This window comes from Phascolarctos cinereus, unplaced genomic scaffold (genome assembly GCF_003287225.1).
Source record: "Phascolarctos cinereus isolate Bilbo 61053 unplaced genomic scaffold, phaCin_HiC Scaffold_1;HRSCAF=81, whole genome shotgun sequence".
Taxonomy (NCBI): Eukaryota; Metazoa; Chordata; class Mammalia; order Diprotodontia; family Phascolarctidae; genus Phascolarctos; species Phascolarctos cinereus.
Window position 1 is genome coordinate 198,566,859 of NW_027555514.1, and position 27,041 is coordinate 198,593,899.

Below are 27,041 nucleotides of genomic sequence, written 5' to 3' on the forward strand. Positions count from 1 at the left end.
TATTTTTTGTCCCTTTTTAGGTAGTTGAGATGGGGAGTTATTCGGACTTCACCTTGTAAAGATGAATTCCGGGTTGCAGTCAGCTTGCTAGTGGGCATCTGGATGGATGGGAATGAAGTTCCTAAAGGAAGTGGATTTGAAAGACTAGATTTATGCACACTTCACCCCACCACCTGCCCTCTAGCCTGGCACATCTTATGTTTAGCCTGTCTCAGATATAATTGGATAGTGCTTTCTCCAAAAGTTCAGACTCTAGCTATGGGTCTCCCACACCACACAACAATACAGGTATGGGTTGATGAATTAGTGAAATATGAGCAGGAGGCTGGGACAGTTTTGACTTGAGCAAATATGGCCAAATCAGCTCACGAACTTAGCTTTCTTCTCTTTTCCCCCCTTCCCATCATGTTGCTCCCTCTCTGTGATCTCTCCCTCCCCAACCACTTCTTCCCTATTCTAGCCTTCCATCTGCAGTCCTCCCACTCAGACTCCCCCACCATTCTTTAGGAATAGCTACTGAAAAAGGGATAGCAATCAAATTTAAGTCAAATGGAGACTTTGTTTACTCACTTTAACATTTCAATGCAGCCATTTTTGTGGGGAAGCTGTAGAAAGGTGATCATGACTTGCTGTTCCCCCACCCCACCCCATGCAACTTAATAACCATGCCACTCCCTCTGAGCTTTATTGAGCAATAGAGTATAAATATAAACAGCCAGCGATTCTGTCCATTAGTCTTTGCCACAGCGTGAGAGGTTTCTGACTTTGCACAGAACTGACCTGACCTGTGAGGTGAAAGAAATGGCTCTTTCCAGCTCTCATAGAGTGACAATGAATGATGGGAATACCATCCCAGTGCTGGGACTTGGTACTTATGCACCTAGGAGTGTAAGTATAGAGAGCATTGGGGTTTGCGGGTGAGGGTGAGTTGGACACTGGAAGGGTAGATGAGGTATGTTATTCTAATTCCCTTCTCATAACATAGCACTCAGTATGGCACAGAGACTCTGGGGTAGAAATACATAATTACATGTCAAATACGGGACAGCGAATTTCTGTATAAACCTGACACTGTAGTAAATACATCACATCTTGAAGTTAACCATCACCGGCAGGCCAGAGAGCCTGGAGTTGTAGTTCTTCCCAGGTTGGAAAAAGACAGCTAAGGTGAGATCAGCCCTCGGGTGGGAGGGAGGAAGGTTTTTCACTAAGCCCAGAGTTTGCAAAAGCTCTTGGGAGTGTGTGAGGAAAGGAGAGGACCATCTGTGGCACACAGTGTCTGCTGTATCTGCCTTTCCCATCTTTGAGACCTTGACAAATAATAATTAAATGATCCAGTAGAGAGAATGTGGGGCTGTATATGATGCATGCTTGATCCAGGAGCCAAAGTGCTAAGAGAAAAATAGAGGTTTTGTCACCTGCCTTACTTCTGCTTAGTCATGTTTTTTTAAAAAATTCTGTTGTAGAATATTTGCCAGATTTAATATTATTTTTTAATTATTTTCATTGTGTTTATAAATTATACAAATCTTATAAACTATAATTATTACATAAAATTAATTTAATTTAAATTTAATTGTATTTTTTTTTCAATACAATTTTTCACCTGTAGTTGACTTGGTCCTTAATTTTTCCTAGTATTCCTTTGACTGAAGCTTGTGGTCGAAAACAGAACCACACTGGAGAGAAAGACCTTGCCCAGGGCAAGGCAAGGAGCTCTTTTGGCTGTGAAGGCATAAGCACAACCCATTTCATAATTACACTTTCAGTCACAAAATTACTATGAAGGTGCACCATCTTTGAAGTAAATTTCTACCAGAGACAGTGTCTTATAAGAGTAACGGTTGTAGTCTATGGACAGATTACTTATTGAACCTGTGTGCCTCGGGGCGGGGGAGGGGTAACATGGATGTTGGAAGATGTGTGGATGGATTCCCCTGACTTCCTGGGGGGTGAGGAGAAGGGACAGCTTTATTTCAAATACAGGTGCAGAAAATGCAGGGTCAGCATGAGGGCATCTGGATATTGAAGGAGTCTGAGCATTAGGAAAAAGAATGTATGTCAAGCGAAGCTGTTTTGGGGAAGTATCCATGATGCTGTGTAAATATTGCAGCTAGTAAAGGGGAAAGAGACAGAAAGGTAATTGTGGGGTTGTATTTTGCTTAACATCTGAGCGCAGATGGGAGCCAGCCAAGAGAAAGAGGTTTTTTCCAGCCCCATCCTTGTCTCTGCTTCCACATAGTGGTCTCCAGAGAGCAGGCAGTTTATTTCTTCCTTCATTCAGGATGGCTGGGCTCTTGAAGTACTTTGGGTTTTGTGGGGAAATAGCCCAGGTGTGGAGAGATCAGAAGTCACAGCTCTGAACCCGTTCTCTCCGTAGGTGTCACTGTCTCACTGTTAGACATGCTTTGTCTGCCTCCTCCCCTTTAGTTCTGAGGTGAAACCAGGACTTTTGGGGGGAAGGCAAGGGATGGAAGAAGGAGAAGGAGTTGGCAGTTATCTGCACTAAATTTTATGATTGGTTGAGGTTACATACGATGAAGGTCTGGACTTGCTGATTGAGTAGCTGAGGAAGGGTACAAGCCAAAGCAGGGCTACCCTAACAAGAAAATGGAACATGGTATCTGGAGACCTTCAGGCTAGGGAGAACAAGATGGAATCCCGTTAATACTTTCTGGTCTGTTAGCTAAGACACTGCCCCTAATTTCATGAAACATACAAACCAAAAGAGAAATAAGACACAGACACAGAAAAACTATAAATATACGTTATATGATAACTACATTAGAGAGTTATACTGCAAAGAATTATGAGAAGTTTGAAGTAGAGATAATAACCAAGTGGGGAGATGGAGAAATGGGATAAGGGAAGGTTTTCTGGACAAAATGATATTTAAATGAAGCTTTGTGGTATGGTTAGGAATGCTGGCTGTTCTGCATTGCTCTTATGTGTAATTCTTCTCCTGGGGTAGCTATATGGCTCAGTGGATTAAGCCCGGAGTTAGGACGACTTGAGTTAAAATCTGGCCCCAAGCACTAACTAGCTATGTGACTCTGGCCAAGTTCTTTAACCTGTTTTCCTCAACTATAAAATGGGGTTAATAATAGCAGCTACCTTCAAAGTTCCTTGGAGTAGGAAGTCCACAAAGTAGTCATGATAGTAAATCAAAGTCCAAGTGTGAGAAAGGACTAATTATGGGATAGTCCTTCTCATTTTTTACATGAGCCTGTGAAAAAATTTGAATCTGTCTGTGACCTGGAGACATCATCAAAAGTTTGATTACTAGGTGATGAATATTTTTTGTTCACAGAACTTCATGAAGTATTTTCCGCTAAGGAGTGCAAGGGTTGCTATCTGCATTAGGCCCTGCTATACCTTCAAACCAGAGTTTTTCAATGTTTTATTAAAAACAAAAAAATGCATAGTCTTTTTTATCAGGTTACTTAATAATCTATACATAATATTCTTTTGTATTTATTCATTAAGTGTATACAATAATAATAAAATTTCCCCCAAACTTCCAAAATATAATTTACATTTTATACTTACAATTTAAAAAGAAAACATTTTATTCTACCTACACTTAGGAAAATTCAAAATATAAAACAATAAAATGCTAATTACAAACTAGTTATTAATAAGTTATATTTTATATAGACCAATCTGTAAGAAAGAAATGCAGCAATATTTCATATACTTATTATATTTATAAAACTTCATGTTATATTTCTTTATTTTGTAAATTTTGTTGAATGTAAGTAACATTTAAAAAAATAAGTTACAACTTGAAAGATGTTTAATATGATAATCAGATATAAACAATACAAGACAATCCTTCCAAACTTTTTCATCCCTTTTCAAATCTCCTGGGGCTCTTCCCCACCTAGGATCTCAGTTGAGAACCTTGCCTCACGTTTTACTAAAATAATTGAGGCCAAATGCCAAGAGCTCCCTCTGAGACATCTTCTGCCACTATTTCTTCCTTGCCCCTATCTCACATGAAGACTTACCTTTCTCCTCAACAAAGCAAACCCCTCTGTGATTCCATCCCATCTTCCTCTCACTTATCTTCAATCTCTCCTACTGGCTGTTTCCTTTCTGTCTACAAACATGCTTTAAAAAAAAAGCCTCACTTGATCCCTGCTAATTATTGTTTCATATCTCCTCTCTCCATCTATAATGTCTCTACTTCCTTTCTTATCTCCAACTGCCTTTCAGATAAGTCAAACTGGATTTATAGTAGAAGTCTTAAACTAAACATACTCAAAACAACTTTCCCCCTAAACCTTTCTCCTATCTTGCTATGGAGGGCTGTAATCCTCCCAGTCCTGCAGATCACTCCTAACTCTACTTGTCCCTGTCTCTCACCCTTCATTGTTTTGCCAAGGCCTGTTGATTTTACCTTTGCAACATCTCTCATATACGCCTACTTCTCTCCTCTGACTCTGCCATTACTCTAGTGAAGGCTGTCACCTCACACCTGGGCTATTATAATAACCTTTGATGAATCTACCTGCCATAAGTCTTTATTCATTGCAATTCATCTTTCATTCAACCACTAAAGTGATTGTCCTAAAGCTCTGGTCCAATCATATCACTCCCCTGCTCTATAAATTCCAAGGGCTTTTTATTGCTTACAGTATCTGGTATATTATTATAAGTAAAGTGATATATGCACATATTTTTTTCTACATTTGATCTTGATCTTAAGTCATGATCAAGTTTTGCAAAGGAGTCATACACAGCTGAGAAATAGGAATACTCATTTCTATTTCCTTTCAATAATCATTAGAGGTCTATCATATTTAAGTTACATAAGATTCTATTCATGTTCTTAATTTTTCATTTATTTTTTGCTATACTTATCTATAGCTGATGGGGTAAATTGAAGTCCTTATTATTATAGTTTTATGGTTTGTTTCTCCTTATACTTCATTTAGTTTTTAATTTGTTTTTAATACTTCTGCCCATCGATTACATGTATATTAATTATGAAATCAATCCATTGTGTAACCTTTCAGTAAAATGTAGTTTTGTCTTTATCTCTTTTAAATTAAGTCTATTTTTGCTAATACCTTGACTAAAATCATAATTGCTACCCCAGCTGTTTTGTGCTCCGCTGAGTCATAACAGATTTTGTCCGAACCCCATATTTTAATTCTTCGTGTGTCTGTGTCAAGGATGTTTCTTATAAACAATATATTGTTAGATTTTATTTTCCAAGTCCATTCCAACTTCTTCTATTTTATGGATGAATTCATCCCATTCACATTCACTATATTTTCTAATTTTGACATTTCTTTTGACTTTGTTTTAAGAATTGTGTTGTCTCCTAGAATCATTCATTTCTGTTTGATCCATTCTGATTTGTAAAGTTTGTACCTCTTCTGTTAAGCTACTGGTTTTCAGTTCTCTCCTCCATAATTCTGGTTTCTTTTGTAATACCTTTTTTAAACTCATATTATTTTTTCAAAGAATAAGAAGTTTTCTTGTGAGCAAGCCTTTTTTTCCTTTGTGGTTTTGATCATAGAAGTTTTTGCATCATTCTCTTTGGTTTATTCCTTTGTCATCTCGGTATTCATAAAAGTTTTATACTTTAATTTTTGTGTAATTCATTTTTATTGCTGAGGCCCTAGGTGTTGAATTCTAGGTCTCCTCTACTCTGGGGGATCAGATCAAGTTGAGTATCTTTCCTTTACAACCTCAATTTTCTTTCTTTAGGCCTTTTTCTTTACTATGGACTCCAAAGTTCTCACTTGTGGTCAGCCTTAGTTAACAGCTTTTCCTTTGAATAGACAGAGAAAAGAAGGAGAAGCCTTTCCCTTAATTCGTATTTATTCCATGCATACCCTCCTCTGGTGGGAGAAACCTAGTTGAAGATTTTTCCTTAAGAAGGAGAAGGAGCAGGACAGCTAAGTGGCACAGTGGATAGAGCACCGGCCCTGAAGTCAGGAGGACTTGAGTTCAAATCCGGCCTCAGAGCAAACACTTGACACTTACTAACTGTGTGACCCTGGGCAAGTCACTTAACCCCAATCGCCTAAAAACAAAAAAAAACAAAAACAAGCAAAAAAAAAAGAAGAAGAAAGAAGGAGAAGGAGAAGGAGAATGCCAGGATCAAAGACATCTCCAAAGGTCTTGTGATGGAAAATACTATCCACATCCAAAGAAAGAACTTTGGAGTTTGAACGCAGATTAAAGCAGAGTATTTGCTATTTTTTCTTCTGTTTTGTTCCTCTTTCTGATGGTTCCTCCTATTGCTGCTAATTCTTCCTTACAACATCACTAATGTGAAAATGAGTTTAATAGGAATTATATGTATAGCCTATATTAGATTGTGAGCCATCTTGGGGAGGGATGGTGGGAGGGAGAGGGAGAAAAATTTAAAACTCAAAAGCTTATGGAAATGATTGTTGATACATCAAAATAAATTAATAAAACACTTTTTTAAAGGGAAAAAAAGAGGAGAGGTTAATGTCTTTTTCTGCCACAATCTTTTTTTCCCTTCTTTTTATTCTCTCTTACAAATATAGTGATAGTACCTAGACTCTGTGGGAAAAGCTGCTAAACTGGGTGCTATATTCCTTGCAACCCCATAATTTTATTTCCTGAAAATCATTTTGGGATATATATCATTTACCCTAATGTGACATATAATGTTTGTTGTTGTGCAGTCATGTGTGACTCTTTGTGACCCTATGGACGACAGTACACCAGGCCCTTCACTATCTCTCAAAGTCTGTCCAAGTTCATGTTCATTGTTTCCATGGCACTATGTATCCATCTCATCCTTTGCTGTCTCCTTTTCCCTTTAATCTTTTCCAATATCAGGTCTTTTCCACTGTGTCCTGTCTTCTCATTATGTGGCCAAAGCCTTTAAGCTTCAGCTTCAGTATTTGAACTAATTTAAGTATTGCCTGATTTGATCTCTCTCCTTGCTGTTTAAGGGACTCTCAAAAGTCTTCTCCAGCAACACAATTTGAAAGCATCAGTTCTGTGGCTCTAAGCTTTCCTTATAGTGCAACTCTCAGAGCCATACAGAAATATAGTATACGTGTAATACAGATATCACATTTCAAAGCACCACTTAACAAGCTACTTCAAATCAGGCTAACTCTAGCAAGTGTAAAAAAACATACATAATGACAACATACATACAGTATTACATATACATGTGAAAAAAGTGTAAAACATTGTTACATGTAAATCAAAACTAAGTAACATTGAGCTGAGTAAGTAGCCAGTTACACTTCAACATCATTATTTAGCCTATTTATTGGTTTGATGGTTCTAATTCTTTTATGATTAATTGGTCTTTCCATATCTGTACCTAAAGTGGTTGTTGGCAAAATCTCACTACCAATAGTTCTAAACTCTGTGGTTTGCCCTCTTATCCTCATTAATACTATACCTGAGGTTGTAGGTATAAACTCCCTAACAGTAATTCTAAACTTTTTGCCCTGCCCCTTTAGGTGATTCTAGAATTTTAATTTAAATGAGTGGTTATGGATAGCAGACATCAAGTTAATTTTCTTTCTTTTTTTTCCTTCAATCCATGATTGGTAGTGACTCTCTCAAGTTTATCTTTTTTTCATTTTCCCTCCTAATGCCCTAAAAATCCTTCCAAACTTTTCATTGTTGAAAGCTTTTCTCCTTGTCCTTTAAGCCTTACTGGTTTTGCAATGCGAATTCGGATTGGTCAGTTTTCTGGCAAGGTATTCTGCTCTCATGTGGTAGCCTGGAGCTCAATATACTTAAAACAAAACTTTCTATTCAACTATGGGCTGTGGGAGGAGTAAAAGCATGCAATGTAGCAGCATATCCTAAAATTGAAGTCTAAACCAAAAAATTCAGCTGACCTGGGCATCTGTCTATCTGGCAAAATGTTTAATTCTCTCTATTACCTAATAGCCCCTTACTTCTTAGAATGACCAAGTGGAAAAATAAACAAGCATTAGGATCTAAAGAAAACAATTACAAAAAGCAGCTGTGTGTGGAAGAACTTGAGTAGTACTTGACTAAGGGAAAGACAAGCAAGGGAGAAAGTGGAACTGGAGAGATAAGAGTAGAGGGAAGGAGAAACAATACTTAAAGGGCCATGTTTAGGGAAAGAGGTCCATTGGACTAAGCTGTCTTTATCCAGGTTGAAACTCTCTCCCTTTGAATCCTTAGGTTCCCAAAAGTGAAAGTGAGATGGCCACAAAGATAGCTATTGAAGCTGGCTACCGCCACATTGATGGGGCTTTTGTATACGAAAATGCAAAAGAAATTGGACGGGCAATCCAAGCGAAGATTGCAGATGGGACAGTGACCAGAAAGGACATGTTCTACACGGGGAAGGTATTGTTGGGAGGAAATCAGGGATTGAGTTTTGTGGGATTTTTTTCATGGTAAAAAAATGTGACCAAATATAAACAATATCCTATGTGGAACAAAGAAGAAGCCTCCAAACCAAGAAAATCTGAAAAAAGAAAAATGAATTATGCTGCATAAAGGAAAAGAGGAACGCTAGCTAGTGCTGATGAGAAACAATGGAATTGAACTCCCGGTCATTTAATTTCAAAAGCAGAGTGGCCATTAAGCAAGACTCACACTTGCACAGGGATATTGATTATTAACAGATACCATCTTTGCTCTTTAGGAGCTTACACTCCTATAAAGCAGTGTAAAATAGCTAGACATTTAATTTCTCAAATAAATAATTAAGAAATCACCTCAGGGACAATGAGAGAAATGAGCATCTCCAGGAAGAACTATTAAGTAGGTATAGTGACCATATTTTCTGAATGAGCAGCTGTGAGCTTATTCTTCTCATTATGACATGCCAAATGGCATTTTCTTTTTTTTTTTTTATTCAGTGGACTCACTGCTCTGAACTGACAATTTCATAATTATACCAGTAGTTTAAATTTCATCTTGAAGACTAAAATCTAAATTATTCCTACTTCTCCTCCTTATCTTTCTAGCTCCAGGCTTGTCTGATATTTTTTGTAAAACCCCTGATTCAGAGATGTCTCCATACTGGGTGTACATTCACTCCCAACCTCCTTCAACAGGCAGTTCAAGACCCTTGCTGTAGTGGATAAATTTCTCTACTTCCCAAAGAGGTCCCTTTTGCAGTTTGCAGAGCATGTGGCATCTGTTTTGAACCTCATAAGAACTCTTGAAGGTAGATAGAATTTATTCATTGTCTCTCATTTTACAAACAAAGAAACACAGGCACAGAGAGGTTAAGTGACAAGGATGAATTTCAGCTATTTCGTAATTTTTTTGTAAATTGGCCACTCTGGGGAACTCAGTCTGCTCTCCTGGTATTGCCACAATTTGCTGTTCTGCTAGGAATTGCTTTGATAAAGAATACTCCAGGTTACTTTGAATGTTCTTTCACTCCCTTTAGCTTTGGAATACGTACCACCGCCCAGAAATGGTCAGGCCGGTCCTGGAAGAGACTCTGAAAAACCTGCAGCTTGATTACATTGACCTTTACCTTATCCATTTTCCCATCTCTTTTAAAGTAAGTACTAGACCCCCTCTAGGTATACAAAGACATTTTGACCACATTTCTCCCTTTTCAGCCTTGGCATTTTCAGCCCTGCTTCTGTAAGAAGTGAAGGAATGCTTTGTCCTAATTTGGGCTTTGTCTCTAGAGGACTGCAGATTAATGCTTTGACAGGAAAAAAAATCATTGTTGATAGGATTGGGTGTCAGTGTCCTCATATTTAAAGTAGATGCCTACAAGTAAACATTTCCTAAATATCCTGATTTAACCTTAAGAGATAAGGCTGGTCATGGTGGTGAATGCCTATAGTCCCTGTGTTGGGAATTCTCTTGACTTGTGGGAGAGGCATACTGTCAGCAGGACCAGTGAGTATGGGTCAAAGATAGGAGGAAAAAACTTAGAGATTTATTAGAGTACTAAGGAATCTGTCTTCTGATAGCAATTCATATTCTTTGATTGAGTATAGATTTGGTTTTATGACTTCAGGCTTCTTAGAGTACACAGCCAATCAAACATTGCATAACAATTAGGATAGAAAAAAAGCATTCACAGAAAAGGCTTGGGGTATCAGTCAAAGGAGAAAAAAAGGAGTATTTGAATGCAAGTGTGGGATTTACTATCAGAATAAACAATGTTTAAAGGCAGAGGATAAGGGAAGAGAACAAGTTTTACAATTAGTCTTTGACAATTGTGTGAACAGTCTTTTAGAGAAAAACTTCAGTGTCTCTTATCCAAGGATAGGAAGAAACCCCAACAGTGGAATAAGTCCATTGTCAAGGTCATACTCACATTGCATAGGCTGAGGGACTTTCTAATGTTAGACCACCAGGAGGTTTGGGGATTCTACATTTTTATCCATCAGGATATACATGACTATTTGTGTTGCTTATTTTTTCTCCCTACCTGCTGTTCGGTAGGCTAAGGCTGGTAGATCCCTTGAGTTCTGAGCTCTGCCTATCTATTGTCTCCACCAAAGCCAGCACAGACCTGGTAAGGCCCCAGGTTGCCTCAGGGAGAGCAAACCTGCCTAGGTAGAAACAAGCAAGATTGTCCAATTAATTTATGTTAAAGTTTTATAGATAGGTCCATACACATTGGAGTTATCTTTGCACAAGGTATGAGGTGTTCTAAATCTAATTTCTTCCATCCTACTATCCAATATTCCCAGCAGTTTTTGTTAAATAGTGAGTACCTACTCCAGTAACTGGAGTCTTCTTTTTGTTGCATATCAAGGGATTAGATATATTTGCACCAGTATGTGGTATACTTAATCTGTTACACTGATAAATCTCTCTCTTCTTTTTTTTTAGTTGGATTTACAATACTTTTAAAAATTATTTTGGGTGTTTGATTTAGTCATCTCTGAATTCAGTTTCTTAAATGGGGCTTTGTTCCAGGGCCAGGCAAGGGCTCTTGCTGGACTTTTGGGTCAAGTGGCTTGCTCTGCTTGGTCTTGGCTTGGGCTCTTGCACTGACCTCTATCTTCTAGAGTTTGGCTCCCCATGTTCTTTGAGGTTTAGAGAGCTGGGTTTTCTAGGCTATCTGAGAACAGAATGTTCAGATCCCCTTAGCTTTGGCCTTGGCTGTTCTGACCTAAGTTCAGTAGCACCTCAGTATTTCTTCCATCTGTTCCACCCCAAGGTTTTCAAGGCCTGCACCCTAGGGCTTACTCAGGTGAGTCCTCCGTTCTTGCTAAACCTAGACTGAGAGCATTGCAGACTAGAGATGCCACATCTCTCTAGGAAGCTTTGCTTGGGGGGAGAGAAAGGGCTTTTCTTGTCTTTGGGCTGCTGGATGAATTTTTGTGTTCTGGAGTAGAAGATTTCATTACTTGTTTTTCTCATTAATTTCTTGATCATTATTCAGTGTGAATGAAGTTTAGTTGTGCTTGAGTGGGTATGTGGCAGCTGGGCTGCCTGCCTCTACTTTTGGAGGCTGTCTTCTTTAACAGTTTTTGAAATGCAAAGGAGAGGGGCAGCTAAGTGGCACAGTAGATAGAGCATTGGCCCTGGACTAAGGAGGACTTGAGTCCAAATCTGACCTCACATATTTACTAGATGTATGACCCTGGGCAAGTCATTTAACCCCAATTGCGTCCCAAAAAATGCAAGAGACAAAAGAAATATGAGAAATTTCAAGAAGTCCAAGTAGCCTTAAGAGTCTGGGTGATGGTCCAGTGCTTCCATACTAAAAGGGGAACTCAACTGTGTCTATTGGGTCAGTGAGGAGCAAAAAGAAACTGTGGGTATAGGTGTTTAAAGGAGATACACTACAGAAAGAGAGGGTTGGGGATTGAAGGGATACTTGAACCATCCTATCATCCATGCTGGGAAAGGGAAGTTTAAGAAATGAACAGGGGAGTCGATTGGACTGAGGAAGGACAAGAGGGGAGTCAGAGAGGGAAGAGGAATAAATGTGTTAGGGGAGGGGAGAATTTCTTCAAGCAAAACAAGGTGCAACTATGGAAAGCTGATTAACTGGGAAATGAATAAAAATGAACCAAGGATTTAGCAGTTTGATTCTGGGCCATGGGTAATAAAAGAGGAATTACTAAAACTAACCTGTAGTGAATTGTTTCCTTTTGGTACATATCATAGGTGATTAATAAGTGCTTTATGAGTGAATGAGTGAAAGGATATACATGACTACAATCGTATAAAACATTCTAAACTATTCAAGTTAAAGGACACATATTTTCTTTTTAAATATGGTAGACTACTAAATTAAAAAGTGACACACTATCAGTCAGAACCGTGTAATTAAATTAGGCAGTTTTGCTTAATTGTTTCAGAAAATGTGCCTTTTTATGAGGCTTAATTTAATGTTTGTAGAGAATCGTTTTGTGTCCCAAATTATCAATAAAGTTTTAGGTATATAATAAAAAGAGAGGGTTTGATTAGATGATCTCTAAGATTTTTTTTCTAGGTCTACATCTCTAATCCTGTGGACTTGTATTATAATTGCCTATGTACTTGATTGCCACTAGTAGAAGGTAAACTCCTCCAAGGCAAGAACTATATCGCCATTTCATGTTTTATTTGTGGCATCTGGCTCAGTGCCTCATTTGGCATTTTTTATTTGATATTAAGTGTTTGATAAATGTTCATTGAGTTGAATAGAATAACTCACTTGCTTGAGTGTCTCAAGAAGAACAGTCTCCTTTCTCTAATTACAGCCTGGCAAAGATATGTTCCCATTCGATGAAAATAAGAAAGTTATCAGTGACTCTGTGGATTTGCGTGATACTTGGGAGGTAGGTGACTTGTGGAAGCAGACAACAAATATGCTGTGGCTTTGAGGTCAAGATAGCCCTGCTGAATAGTGGTTGTGACTGGAGAGGAAGATCCTCAGGTAGCTGGAAGCAAATTTTCTCAAATGAAAAGATGGAAGGCAGCTTGTTAAGTGGAACAGGTGCAAGGCTAGAAACCTAGACTTCTAATTTTAGCTCTGACACTGATTTGGGGATGTTGAGTGAGTCATCTCAACTATGACTTGAAGAATGAGGGCAGCTGGACTAAAAGATAGTGAAGTCTGTTGACATTAAAGGTTTACTCTCTTATTCTATATTAATATAAAAAGTATGTAAGTGTGGATTAATGAGGATTGGCAGGCTAATCAGAAAATCCAGGGAATTATGTACTTTAAGGTATTGCTGAAGCAGCCTCTGTGGGTGACAGTGGGATCTTGGGTCCCCTGAGGTGGGCTATAGAATGGGGAGGGCAAAGAGAAGAGTCACACTCCCAGGGTTTCTTACAAACTCCAAGAAATTTAGACATCTTGTCAGATTGAGATCGAGGGGAAAGAACCCATGACAAATTGAATGGGAATGGCATGGAAGAGAGTAATTAGGGTGCTGGAAAATAACAGAAATTAAAAACAAGAGAAAGTAGTTAGAAGTTGGAGGGGGGTTGTTTTTCTGGTGTTTGTTACCACTTTTGTTTCTTGACAGTGTGGATTTTATCACCCTTTTCAAAGAATAAAAGGCTAATTTGATATTTCTGAGTATCTTGGCTTTGGCTCCTATGATTTTAAATGTCATTTCCTGAAATAATCACTTAACTCCAGATATTCATAGTTTGATGGGAAAGGTAGTCACGTAGATGAAGTTCAGTTAACATATTTCTTTTAAAACCAGAAATATGGCTGATAAAGAGCTGTCCACTGAACCAGCATAGTAAAAAAGTCAGAAGATCTGAACTCAAATCATGGTTTGGTTACTTATATGATATTTGGCAATAACTTCTGTAGATGTTAGTTTCCTTGACCAAAAGAGAAAAAAAAATGAGGAAGTTCAACTAAATTGTATCTAAAGCCCCTTCCAGGTTTGAATTCTGTGAAGTGTCCTCTCCTGAGGTTCTTTTTTTCAAATCAGAGGAGAGGAAGCGAAAAGATCAAGGCTAGGTGATGCATGGGGAAAGGGTTCTACTCCACATGTCCTCCAGGAATCTATAGGCATTCACAATCCCTCTCTACTCAGGCCATGGAGAAATGTAAGGATGCAGGCCTCGTGAAATCCATTGGAGTGTCCAACTTCAACCGCAGGCAATTGGAGATGATCCTGAATAAACGTGGGCTTAAGTATAAACCTGTCTGCAATCAGGTAAAACAATTATTATTCTAGTGCAGTTTCTTTCCTATCCTTCCCTTCCTGATAAATGAGGGGAGGGACTACAGCTCCCTGCAATTCCTACCTTCATCATGGTTCTAAATCATTTTTTGTTTTTGAAACTGTTTCTTTCTACTCACATTTTCCCAGCTTTAAATAAATAAAACTTATTTCTTTGATTCTTTAAACCATAAAACTTTTCACAGACATGTAAGGTTTCATTCTATATAATCCATAAGGTCATTTGAGTCTATTTTTATCACACAGTGATTTTCTATTCAAAACTGCTCAAATCATCTCTGAAACCAGTGTTTCTTCAAACACATTTAAACATTTTTATTAAACAAAGTTCTTTTCCTACTTCTTTCAGGCATCAAACTATTCATCAATGGCAGTATCTGAATCTTACATTCTTGATTAACTAATTTAAATCTTTTCCTTAACTGAAAACTGCCTTTTCTGCTCCTTTCAGCACTAAGGGCTCTGTGTGAAAAGGGCCTTAAATAGACATGCTAACATTCTGTGCTTTGGGTTGTAGCTAGGTAATTCCAAAGTCCTTTGATTACCAAAAAGCTTAATATTGTCCTTTTTGGCCTCATGCATCTTATTTTTATAAGCCCAAACTTCAGTATGTATTGTACTGCAGGTGGAATGCCATCCTTACCTGAACCAGAGCAAATTGTTGGAGTTCTGCAAGTCAAATGATATCATTTTGGTAGCATATAGTGCCTTGGGAACCCACAGAGAGGCTGCATGGTGAGAAAGGGGGTCTGTAATGGATTCCTTAATCACTAATACAGTTGACTGCCCAAATTTTTGCATGCTTACAAATTGTGCAACATTGAGTAGTAGAAACAGCATTATGTGGGTTCTAATTAACTGGATTTGCCTCCCATCTGACTTCTGGCATTTTACTAATTGCATGGTCTTGAAGAAAGAATTTAACCTTTCCAAGCCCCATTTCACCATATGTAAAAAGAAGATAATAACAGTTGCCCTACCCCCTCATGATATTATTATAGGTTCAAATGATATGTCTATGGAAATGCTTTGAAAAATGTAAAAAAAGCTAAAGGATGATTACTATCTACATGGCATTGAAATCTTCCCCACTTCCCTGACCACAGATTTCAACATGTTTGTTTTCCCCTGCAGGGTAGATCAAAATTCTCCCTTGTCCTAGAAGACCCAGTGCTGGGAGCCATTGCTAAGAAGCACAATCGAACCCCAGCCCAGGTTGCTCTCCGATACCAGATTCAGCGAGGGGTGGTAGTCTTGGCAAAGAGCTTCACTGAAAAGCGTATCAAAGAGAACTTTCAGGTAAAGAGGCATGTTGGGTTAAGCAGCTGCAGAAACTGTGGTGTTGATGAATGGAATATTGGAGAAAATGATGAAAAGTAGAGACGTCTGAAAGCTGGTCACTAGGAAGCTGACTCCTAAAGAGTCTAGTGGACTTCAGTGATTGAATCTGGTGGAGAGAAGTGTGAATTCACCAACATTCTCCTACTTTCAAAAAACTCCAAGAAACTAGTTGTTCATTTCAATTTTCTGAGGAGACAGTGTATGTGGTGTTTATGTAACACACACTTTGGAATAACTGCTTGATAGTTATTCACTTTATATCATGTTTGTTTAAAAAAAGAGATGCAAAGTAGGTAAATACATAGTAGTTTGGGAGGGAGAGCATTCGCAGTTAAGGGAATCAGAAAAGACTTCATATGGAAGTTGGTACTTGAGATATACCAAAGGAAGAAAGGGATTCTGTGAGGTAGAAGTGAAGAGAGAATGCATTTCAGGCATAGGGGATGGCCAGTGCAAAGGGAAGGAGATAGCAGATGCAATGTTGTGTGTGAGGAACCAAGAGAAAGATAGGGTGGGGCCAGATTGTGGAGGAGTTTATATTTTATCCTCAAGACAATAAGGATTTGATTGAATAAGATAATGACAGAGTGAGATCTGCCCTTAAGGGTAATGACTTTGTCAGCAATAGGAGAATGGACTAAACTGGGGAGTCACTTGAAGGAGAGTGATCAATAATCCAGGTGAGAAGTGATGATGGTAGCTGTTTGAGCAAAGGATGAGATATAAGAGATGTTGAAGCAGAAACAGCAAGATTTGGCAACTAATTATATTTGTAGGGTGAGGGAAAGTGAGGAATTAAGGGTAAAACCAAGATTATGAACCTGGGAGACTGGACAACTAATGGTTCTTTATACAGAAATTGGGAAAGTTGGAATGATTGTTGCTTTGGGAATAATGATAATGACTTCTGTTTGGGACGTATTAAATTTCAGAGGTCTTAAACATCTCGTTTGAAATGTCTCCTTGGGGGATCTGGTAAAAGTGTGCTCTGTCTCTCCTTCCTACCTCTCCTATCATTCTCCCCAGTCTTTTGGCTGCCTGAGATGGCAGACATTAAATCCAAAACTTCTTTAAAATTGTTAAGTTTTCATTTAATTGGTACTTCAGCTGCAGGGTAATGGATTCTTCTCCAGCCCCTTCCCTTTACTCTCTCTGTCTCTCTCTGTCTCTGTGTCTGTCTGTCTCTGTCTCTGCCTCTATGTTTCTCTTCCTCTCTCTGTCACTCTGTCTCTCTCTCTCTCTCTCTCTCTCTCTCTCTCTCTCTCTGTGCCTCTCCCTCTGTTTCTCTCTCTCTCTTCTTCAAATGTGTTTCTTGACAACAACATATTGTAGGATTCTGGTTTTTAATCCTCTCTGCTGTCTCCTTCCATTTTATGGGTGAATACATTCCATTCACATTCACAGTCGTGATTACTGTGTGTTTCCTTCCATTCTATTTTCCCTCTGTTTATCCTTCTCGTTCTTATTACTCTGTGCCTCCTCACCCGCATTTGCTTCTGACCACCATTTCTCTCAATCTGCTCTCCCTTTTATCAGTCCCCCTGCTGCTGTTATTCCCCACCCCTTCTACTTCCCTATATAGTAAGCTAGGTTCTTATATCCGAAAGAGTATATGTTATTATCTTTTAAAGCCTCTTCCTTGTGAGATAATTTACCCCATTGTACCTCTCTTTCCCCTGCTCCCAGTGCAATCCTCTTTTCCATCCCTTATTTCATTTTTATGTCATCACATCAAAATCCACTTATAGCTGACCCTCCCTCTATGTATACTCCTTCTAACTGGACTAACACTGACACACTTCTTAAGAATTAGACGTATCACCTTTCCTTGTAAACAGTTTAACTTTATTGAATCCTTTATGTCTTTTCCTCTTTCCTGTTTGCCTTTTATGCTTCTCTTCAGTCTTGTATTTGAAAATCACATTTTTGTTCAGCTGTTGTCTTTTTCTCAGGAATGCTTGAAAGCCCTCTACTTCATCAAATAAACATTTTCCCACTTGAGGGTGATATATTCAGTTTTTATAAGTAGGTGATTCTTGGTTGCGATGCTAGCTCTTTTGCCTTCTGGAATATAATATTCCAAGCCCTTTAGTCCTTTAATGTGGAAGCTGCTAAATCCTGTATAATCCTGACTATGGCTCCACAACATTCCAATTGTTTCTTTCTGGCTGCTTGAAGTATTATTTCCTTGACCTGGGAGTTCTAGAGTTTGGCTATAATATTCCTGGGAGTTTTCATTTGAGGATCTCTTTCAACAGCTGTTTGGTGGATTCTTTCAATTTCTATTTTACCTTCTGGTTCTAGGATATCAGGGGAATTTTCATTGATAATTTCTTGAAATATGTCCAGGCTTTTTTTTTTTATTATAGTTTCAAATGTTTTCAATTGTCTCCCTTGAATCTATTTTCCAGGTCAGTTCTTTTTTCAATGAGACTTTTAACATTTTCTTCTATTTTTCATTAAAAAAATTTTTTTTGATTGATTCCTGATGTTTCATGGGTCTTTAGCTTCCACTTGCCCAATTCTAATTTTTAAGGAATTATTTTCTTCAGTGACCTTTTGTACCTCCTTTTCCATTTGGCCAATTATTTTTAAGGAGTTGTTTTCTTCAGTGAATTTTTGTATGCATTTTTCTATTTTCTGTGCTTCCTTTCCCAAGCTGTTGACTCTTTTTTCATGATTCTTTTGCATCGCTCTCATTTTGTTTTCAAATTTTTCTTCTACTTCTCTTATTTAACTTTAAAAATCCTTTTAAAGCTCTTCCAGGAGTTCTTTTTGAGCATGCTAGTAGTTTTTTTGGGGGGTCCTGAAACTAATTTCACATTTTTTCTTTGAGGCTTGGCATATAGGTGTTTTGACATTGTTGCCTTCTTCTGAGTTTGTGTTTTAATTGTTCCTGTCACCATAGTAACTTTCTATGGTCAGTTTTTTTTTGTTTGTTTGTTTTTGGTCTTTGCTCATTTCCCAGTCTATTATGTGACTTAAAGTTGGAGTCTGTTCTTTGGGTGGAGGGGACACTATCCAAAGCTTCTTGTACTGGGATAGAGGGACCTCACCACTGGTCTGTTGTTCTTGGGGTGAGAGGTCTCTCAGCTGCCTGCTGCTCAGGGACTGTGGGGACTGGCTTCTGGCCTACTGTGCCAGAGTCATTGACCTGAGCCTAGACTCAGGACTTTGATGCTGGTTTGACTGGATGCTGCCTGCATTGTACTGTGTTCCCCTTTTACCTGTGAGACAGACTTTTCCTACCAACTTTCCAAGTTGTGTTTGGCTGGAAAATTTTTTCACTCTGTCTTTTCATTGGTTCTAATGCTCTAGAATTCATTTTGAGACATTATAGTTATTGGGAGGTGAACTGCATATTCTACCTTAATCTGCAGTCTTCTGTTTTAATTAATACTAAAGCTAACTTAAAGTGATAGATCCTAAATGTTGGTTCTTTGCTAAATTATTCATCTCCGGGGAGTGCAAAGAAGAGGAAGAGGGCTTTGACCTTAGCACTTGATGAAGAATAGGAAAACTGGGCAGAGGGCATAGAGCCTTTCAGCCTGAATTTTAATAGAGGGATCCAGTTAGGGGCATGGTAGCTATATGAGAGGGAATCTCGATGATTTAAAAATGTTTTACAAATTTCTCAAGTTGGGTGACAACCATATAATTAAGATGTCATGTTCCACCCTGCTAACACCTTCAAAACCAGAACAAAGAAGGAGTGAAAGCAATAGCATTAGGGAAAAGAGAATGAATAAGTATAAGAAATTTCAGGCACATTTACTTCTCACATTGTAGAAATGTTGACTATGGCAGCAGTTCCCAACTTTTTTGTTCCCCAAACCCTTTCCAACAACAACATACAGTGTGTTGTGTACCACCAGTGTAATTCCATATACTGTTCATAATATTGTTTTAGATTTATTTATGACGTGCTTAAAATGCCAGTAATAAATTTTACAAAAGAAGCTCCAAATTGAAATTTACATTATGTAATTATAATTCTACTCATAATTATGAAAACTCTAAATACAAAATAAAACTCTAATTATAATTATGAATTATATTATGTGAGAAATTTGCCAAGAATTTATAAAAAAAGTATTCCAGTAAGACCTCATATTCTTACAATTATCGGCAAGACTTCATATTAAATTTATTTGACCAACTTTGTTGAATATGACTAACATAATGAAATATGTTACAATTTGGTATATGTTTAACCTAATATAGTAATCATATGTAAATTTAATTTTGACATATGACCTTTTTATTTGGATAGAACTGTATAATATTTGATCTAATATTAGATAAACACAATCTTAAAACTGTTTTCACATCAAGTTTATCTCCATATTTTCATTTAAAATAAGTTTAAAGTGAAAATGCTTGCTCCCATAAATAACGTGGTGGAAAATAGTAGGAGAATTTTATAAGCTATCTTTCTTTAAAGATGGAAGTTCATTTAAAATTTTTAGCTACCTAACTAATTAATGAAAATACATAGCTAGTTAAGATATAAAAGACTTACTTTTCTACTAAGTAGCATAGTATTAAATGATAAATATACTTAAGGTGTAATTACATATATTGCTTAATTTTTTTAACAATTTTTATATCTACACTAATCTTTGTAAGGAGAGAATCTCTTCAGATATAACTTCATTCTTCTATATCACTGGCATACTGGCTATACCCTCAAAGACACTCTGCTGAAACACTGATGAGTGTTGACAACCAGTTCATTTAACTGAAGAATAGTATCATAAGTGGAAGATATAGTTAAATCAGAAAACAGCCTTAATATTACAATGAGAGGCAATATAAGGTTTGTTTCTTCTGAATGCTTGTGATAATGAAATAATTTCAGATGGCTTATAAGTGCTCATGGATTTCAAACAGCCTGAGATTTATTTGCACTGCAAGAATGCAAATATTCATAGCATCTTGATCATATGATTATGCCACTGATGAGATAGAATTATATGGTAACAAAGGGGAATGAAGGAGCTCTCTGGTGTGGTATATAGAGAGCAAATAAGAGTATGCTTATACATCTGATCATCTATTGGAAATCGGTTTGCACTCAAATATTGGACTCCTGTGACCATAGCTGTTTGGAAACAATTTGATGACAGGTTGAGAAACTTCAAGAACATGTTGTGCTAAGTCAGAAGTGATCAGTATGGTGTCAGCCATACAGACACAGAAATCATTGTGTGTAGGATGGTTTTGAATATTTTCAGAAACAAAACTATATTGCTTCAAATATACATATGGTTGTTGTCACAGGGGAAAATATGTTTGCAACAAATTTGGGGCAATTATTTGCTACATAAAGCAGACTTAAAAATTTGTAAACATGAACCTGTTGTATCAATATCCTGAATCCCCAAGGGGTTCATGATCAGGTAAATGCAAAGTTCTAGATTAAGGGGAAGTCTACAACTCTGAAAGGAGGAGTTAGAAAAGGGTGACTCCACCCACAAGAAGATGGGAACTATCAAGTGGCAGTAGCTAGTTTTCAGTTAGCCTAATCACCTCCAACACCAGAAGAGAATTATAAGAGTCTCAGTGGAGAATGTGACTGATTCAATGAATTAAGTTGCCTATTCCATTCTAAGGTGCTACAAGCAGATCCTACTTATTATAATATCGTTTCTTCCCTGGCAGGTGTTTGACTTCCAGTTGACTCCAGAAGACATGAAAGCCATTGATGGCCTTAACAAAAACCTTCGTTACCTAACCTTTAATCAGTGAGTTTTGCTTTTAATATCTAACTTTTTCTTAGAGGTGTGTTACTGTAGGGATGAAGGGTAGCACTTTAGAGGAAGGAGTCCTTTTTCAAGTCCTTCATGGAGAAGTTACAAATCTATGAAGTATAATATTTTGCAGTGGTCATCACATCTCCTCTTCCTGTTCTCTGAAGCTACATTCTGAACCTATCTTATGCTAGGTCAGGTCTGAAAAAAATTTTCAGCAATTGATGGTCAAATGTAAAACTGCAATAAGGTATTTGCAACTTCAGTCATTTGTCTGCCTTCAGACATGGCTGTTCAGTTCTCTATGTAGTCCTCTCTCTGTCTTTATAGTTTAATAGAAAACTCGTATTTTATCATAGATGGATTTTTATCATTTTTTCATGCACAATGGCTTTTTTTTTTCACTTTCAGTAACTAAACTTCTCCCACACAAAAGGTATCTCTGATACCTTGCATTGGAAACAGGTTCTAGTTATGTTTTTGATGCTTACTAGCTATGAGACAAGGAACAAGTCCATTTTCCTCTCTGAATCTCAGTTTCTTGGAAAATTTGGAAAAAGAAGGGTTTGGATTAGATGATGTCTAAAGTCTCCAAATAAGGTCTGAAGGGTGCTGTAGAGCCTCGATTCCGTGAAGTTGAACACTAGAGCAACATTCTTTAATGTTACCATGGAAGAGTACAGTCATAGGCATGCAAGGATAGATAAAGGAAACTGGGTGTAGCTTCCTTCAAACCCATTTCCTATGAGGATTGTTGCACTCGTCTATCATTCCTCAGGAAGTGAGGTTCAGAGAAGCCCCACACCTCTTCCCATGACTGCTTTTCTTCTCAGTAGGTGACTGGCTCCACATTAGCCTAGGGCTTTTGGGTAATTATATAAACGTGATCATTTAAATAAGCATGGTCCATATCTTTGGTTTTCTGTCTCCTAACTTTGCAACCTTATTTTTCACATTTAAAATTGAACTCATTATCTTTTCTTCACACACTCCTCACCTCCAAACTTCCCCTATTACCATTCCAGCCCCAAGGCTTACAACCTAGGTGTCATCATTGACTCCTCACTCTCTCTCACTCCCACCCCTTCTCACGGTCAATCTATTGCCAAGCGCTGTTGATTTCACCTTTGCAGCATCTTTTGAATATACTGCTTTCTCTCCTCTGATACTGCCACCACTGTGGTGCAGGCCCTCTTCACCTCATACCTGAACCATTGTAATAGGCTTCTGGTAAGTCTGCCTGCCTTAAGTCTCTCCTCATTCCAGTCCATTCTCCATTAGGCCACCATTAAGTCAAACACCTGTCAGCTAAGAAACCCTCATGGCTGCTTGTCATCTCCAGGAGCATATACGAAATTATCTGTTCGGCATTTAGAGTTCCTCCTCCCCATTCTTTCCAATCTTCTCCCACTTTGCTCCCTGCCATTTACTCAAGCATCCAGTGACACTGGCCTCTTGTTATTTATTAAGAAGGCATGACATCTTAGGCTCTGGATGTTTTCTCTGGCTCTCCTCTATTCTTGGAATACTCTTCCCCTCACCTCTGTCTCCTGGCTTCACTGGTTTTCTTCATGTCCCAACTAGACTGCTACCTTTTGCAGGAAGCCTCTCCCAACCCCTCTTAATTCTGGTGCCTTCCCTCTTTTTTTTATTCCCCCACCCCACTTAATAGTATTTTATTTTTCCCATTTACACGTAAAGATAGTTTTCAACATTCACTTTCATAAGATTTTGAGTTCCAAATATTTTTCTCCCTCCCTTCCCCCCTCTTTCGCCAAGACAGCATGCAATCTGATATTATTAAGAAAGTCCAGCAGAAGATCTAGAAAGAGAAATTCCATTTAAAATAACTGTAGAGAATATAAATATTGAGAGTCTACTTGCCAAGACAAACTCAGAAACTATATGAATACAATTACAAAACACTTTTCATGCAAATAAAGTCAGATCTAAATAACTGAGAAAATATCAGTTGCTCATGTGTGGGCTGAGATAATATAAAAAAAATGACAATTCTACCTAAATTAATTTACTTACTCAGTGACATACCAATTAAACTGCCAAAAATTATTCTATTGGGCCAGAAAAAATAATAAAAAAATTTGTCCAGAAAAAAAAAGTCAAGAATATGAAGGTAATTAATGAAAATAAATGTGAGGGAAGATAGATTAACTGTACCAGATATGAAATTGTTTCATAAAGCAGCAACCACCAAAACTGTTTGGTACTGGCTAAGAAACAGAGTGGTAGATCAGTGGAATAAATTAGGTACTTAAGACACAGTAGTCAATGACTGTAGTAATGTAATATTTGATAAACCTAAATATTCCAGCTTGTGGGACAAGAACTCAGTATTCGACAACAAGTGTTGGGAAAACTGGAAAACAGTAAGGCTGAAACTAGACATAGAGCAACATCTTACACAGTATACCAAGATAAGGTCAACATGAGTGCATGATTTAGACATAAAGAATGATACCATAAGCAATTTAAGAAAGCAAGGAACGGTTTACCTGTCAGACCTATGGAGAAGAGAAGAGCTTATGACGAAACAAGAGGTAGAGAGCATTAGGAAGTACAAAATGGATAATTTTGATTGCTTTCAAAAGTTTTTACTCAAAGCCAACGCAGTTAAGATTAGAAAGTAAGCAGAAAGCTGGGAAAGAATTTTTAGAACCAGCTTCTCTGATAAAGGCCTCACTTCTTTTTTTCTTTTTTCCCCCATGTTTTCTCTCTTTTTTATTGTTTTCATCATCTTCATCATTGTTGTCATCTTCATCTGCATCATTGTCTTTGGGTAGCACCCAGCTGCCCCTTGTCATCATCATTATTCCATTTCTTTTTTTTCCTTTTTTTCTTTATTTTTAGTTTTCAACATTCACTTCCATAAGCTTTTGAGTTTTAAATTTTCTCTGCTTCCCTCCCTACCCCCCTTCCCAAGACTACACAAAATCTGATATAGCCTCTACATATATATTCCTATTAAGCATATTTTCACATTAGTCATGTTGTAAAGAAGAATTAGAACCAATAGGAAGAACCACAAGAAAGAAGAAAAGGAACAAAACAGAAGAGAAAAAAAGAACAAATAGTATGCATGAATCTGCATTCAAGCTCCATAGTTCTTTCTCTGGATGTGGACAGCATTTTCCATCATGTGACCTTTGGAAATGTCTTAGATCCTTTAAAGGCTTCATTTCTAAAATATATAGAGAAATGATTTAAATTTATAAAAATACAAGTCATTCCCCAACTGAGAAATGGTCAAAAGATATAAACAGGCAGTTTTCAGATGAAGAAATCAAAGCTATCTATATTCTTCTTAAAATTTTTTTCACTCTCAACTCTTTCAATGCTTCTTAAACTGTGGGTCACGACCTACATGTGTGGGTTGTGACGCACAGTTTAAAAAGCAATACTCTAAATCACTATTGCTTAGAGAAACGTAAATTAAAGCAACTCTGAGGTAGCACCTTACACCTATCAGATTGGCTAATATGACAGAAAGGAAAATGATAAATGATGGAGAAGGTGTGGGAAAATTGTAATGCTAATGCATTGTTGGTGGAGTTGTGAACTGATGCAACCATTCTGGGGAACAATTTGGAACTATGCCCAAAGGGCTATAAAACTATGCATACCCTTTGATCCAGCAATACCACTACTAAATCTGTATCCCAAAGAGATTATAAAAAATGGAAAATGTACAAGAAAATTTACAGTGCCTTCACTCTTTTGATTATTTCTTGTATATAGTTGTTTTACATATTTGTTTGCTTGCGGTCTTTCCCATTAGATTGTGTGCTCTGCAAGGGCAGAGATTGTCCTTTGCTTTTCTTTGCATCCTCATCGCTTAGCACAGTGCCTCACATATGGTAGCCATAGTAAATGCTTATTGACTGACTGACTTGCAGCATAGTGGAATAGTTACTATGCTCTTGATTGCCCTTGGAATATCTCCTCCCTCTGATTGTATAGAAACAATCAGAATTTAATGGAGTTCATAGTACAGCCTGTCCAAAGTCCACCACAATACTGTTCCTGCTCTAAAATTCCCTCTATGCTGTGGGAGCAAAGCTTGTTTTGTGAATTGATATGGATAAAGTATGCCGTGGTTTAGGGAGGCAATGTGACAATTATCATGGGAAAAGCACTGAATTTTAAGTCTTAAGTTTAGCTTTGATTCCTCTCTCTGCCACTTACTACCAGTTTGACTCAAGGGAGGTGACTTCCACTCTGTTGACATTTACATAGTGATTTATGGTTGCAAAGTCCTTTGTACCCATAGTGTCAAGTGAACCTTGCAATAACCCTGTAAAACAAGTTGTCCAAAAATATTATTTTCCATTTTAAAAATGAGGAAATGGAGCTTCTGAGACGTTTTGGTAATTTGCTCATAGTCATACAGCTAATAATTGAGAGCCACAGCTTGAATCCAAGTCTTCTGATTCCAGAGCCAGGATCTTTTGTTTACTCTTCAGTTGATTCAGTCATGTTTGACTCTTTGTGACCCCATTTGGGATTTTCTTGGCAAAGATACTGCAGTGGTTTGCCATATCCTTCTCTAGGTCTAGTATTCTAGCCATTTATTTTCCTTGTGTCTCAGAAATGCTTTCTGTTTAAGGAAACTGAACAAAACCTGCTTGAACCCAAGGCAAGAGGGATCTATAGCTAAGTGTTCATTCAGTAGTTAGATGCATGGCCAAAGAAAACAAACCACTACAAAGACTATATTTCTTAATTCGGGAAAGGGTGTATTTGAGCAGGTGGGTTTGGGAGAAGGGAAGTTGTTGGAGTTGGTGTGTTAGAGAGATTTCTTTAATGAATGAGACCTGTATATGTATGTTTCTCTCCTTTTAGATTCCAAGACATTCCCAACTATCCTTTTAATGATGAATATTAATGAAGTTTTGACTCAGAAGATTTGTGGCCCTAAGACATTGCAGTTCTTTCAAAGGAATAGCTTGCATTCTGCTGGTTTTTATGGAAATTAAATCCAGTATTATGGTTAAGTCATGCACCATGGCTAAACCTACACCAAAGCACAGGTTAAAGGCAGTTGTTCTATTATAAGCTCTGCCTTTCCTGCCCTCAAGAAGACAGATATGATGGTACACATTTATGTAGCATTTCAAAGTTTACCATACAGTAGTGAAAGTATTATCCACTTTTTTCCAAAAAAGGTAACCTTCCCCTCAGAGAGGTTGTCTCAGAGTTAGCATCTGGCTCACAGTCTTACTCTTTCCTGAGATCTTACCATTATTTGAAGTACTTCAACATATCAATATTGATATCTCCTCCAGCATCCTAACTACTCAATTTCTTAATTTCCTCAACTCTCATGGACAACTTCTTCACTGTACCACCCATATAGTAGTGTAGATGTGCTGTCCTAGGAATGGCAGTCCCCTTCAGTTCTCTACAATTTCATTACAGCTACTTTTGTATACAGCATGAATGCAGTAATTTCTGTAACTCTTCTGGAATGAGATTTGCCAGTACTATGGGGTATGGAAGAAAGCCAATCATATTCATACATACATACATATACATAGTAAGAAAACAATCACATGCTATGATTTCGCTCAAATAATGAATAGGTGATAGATTGCTCAAAACCCAGAAGAAGACTAACCCCTGTATGCCTTGAGGATAACAAATATTCATATCTGAGGTAACTCCTAAGGCAAAAGTAGATCTTTGAAGCTGGGATTTGCCTGTAGTAAAGAAGATGTAACTTCAATACACATTATTCCAGGTGCACTCTAACGATTTTAATAATTAATGGCCAATGTATCAAATAAAAATCTATTACACTAAA

General features: G+C 37.6%; 1 protein-coding gene across 1 annotated transcript; it reads left to right on the forward strand.

Moving 5' to 3' along the window:
- The first annotated feature begins 742 nt into the window (after positions 1-742).
- Positions 743-27,041, forward strand: LOC110203693 (aldo-keto reductase family 1 member C1-like). Its single transcript, XM_078156277.1, is given in 10 exon segments — positions 743-888; positions 8,173-8,340; positions 9,398-9,514; positions 12,675-12,752; positions 13,977-14,099; positions 14,752-14,861; positions 15,261-15,277; positions 15,280-15,425; positions 21,132-21,214; positions 26,081-27,041. Coding segments are annotated over 10 exon segments (972 nt in total). The 5' UTR covers positions 743-801; the 3' UTR covers positions 26,124-27,041.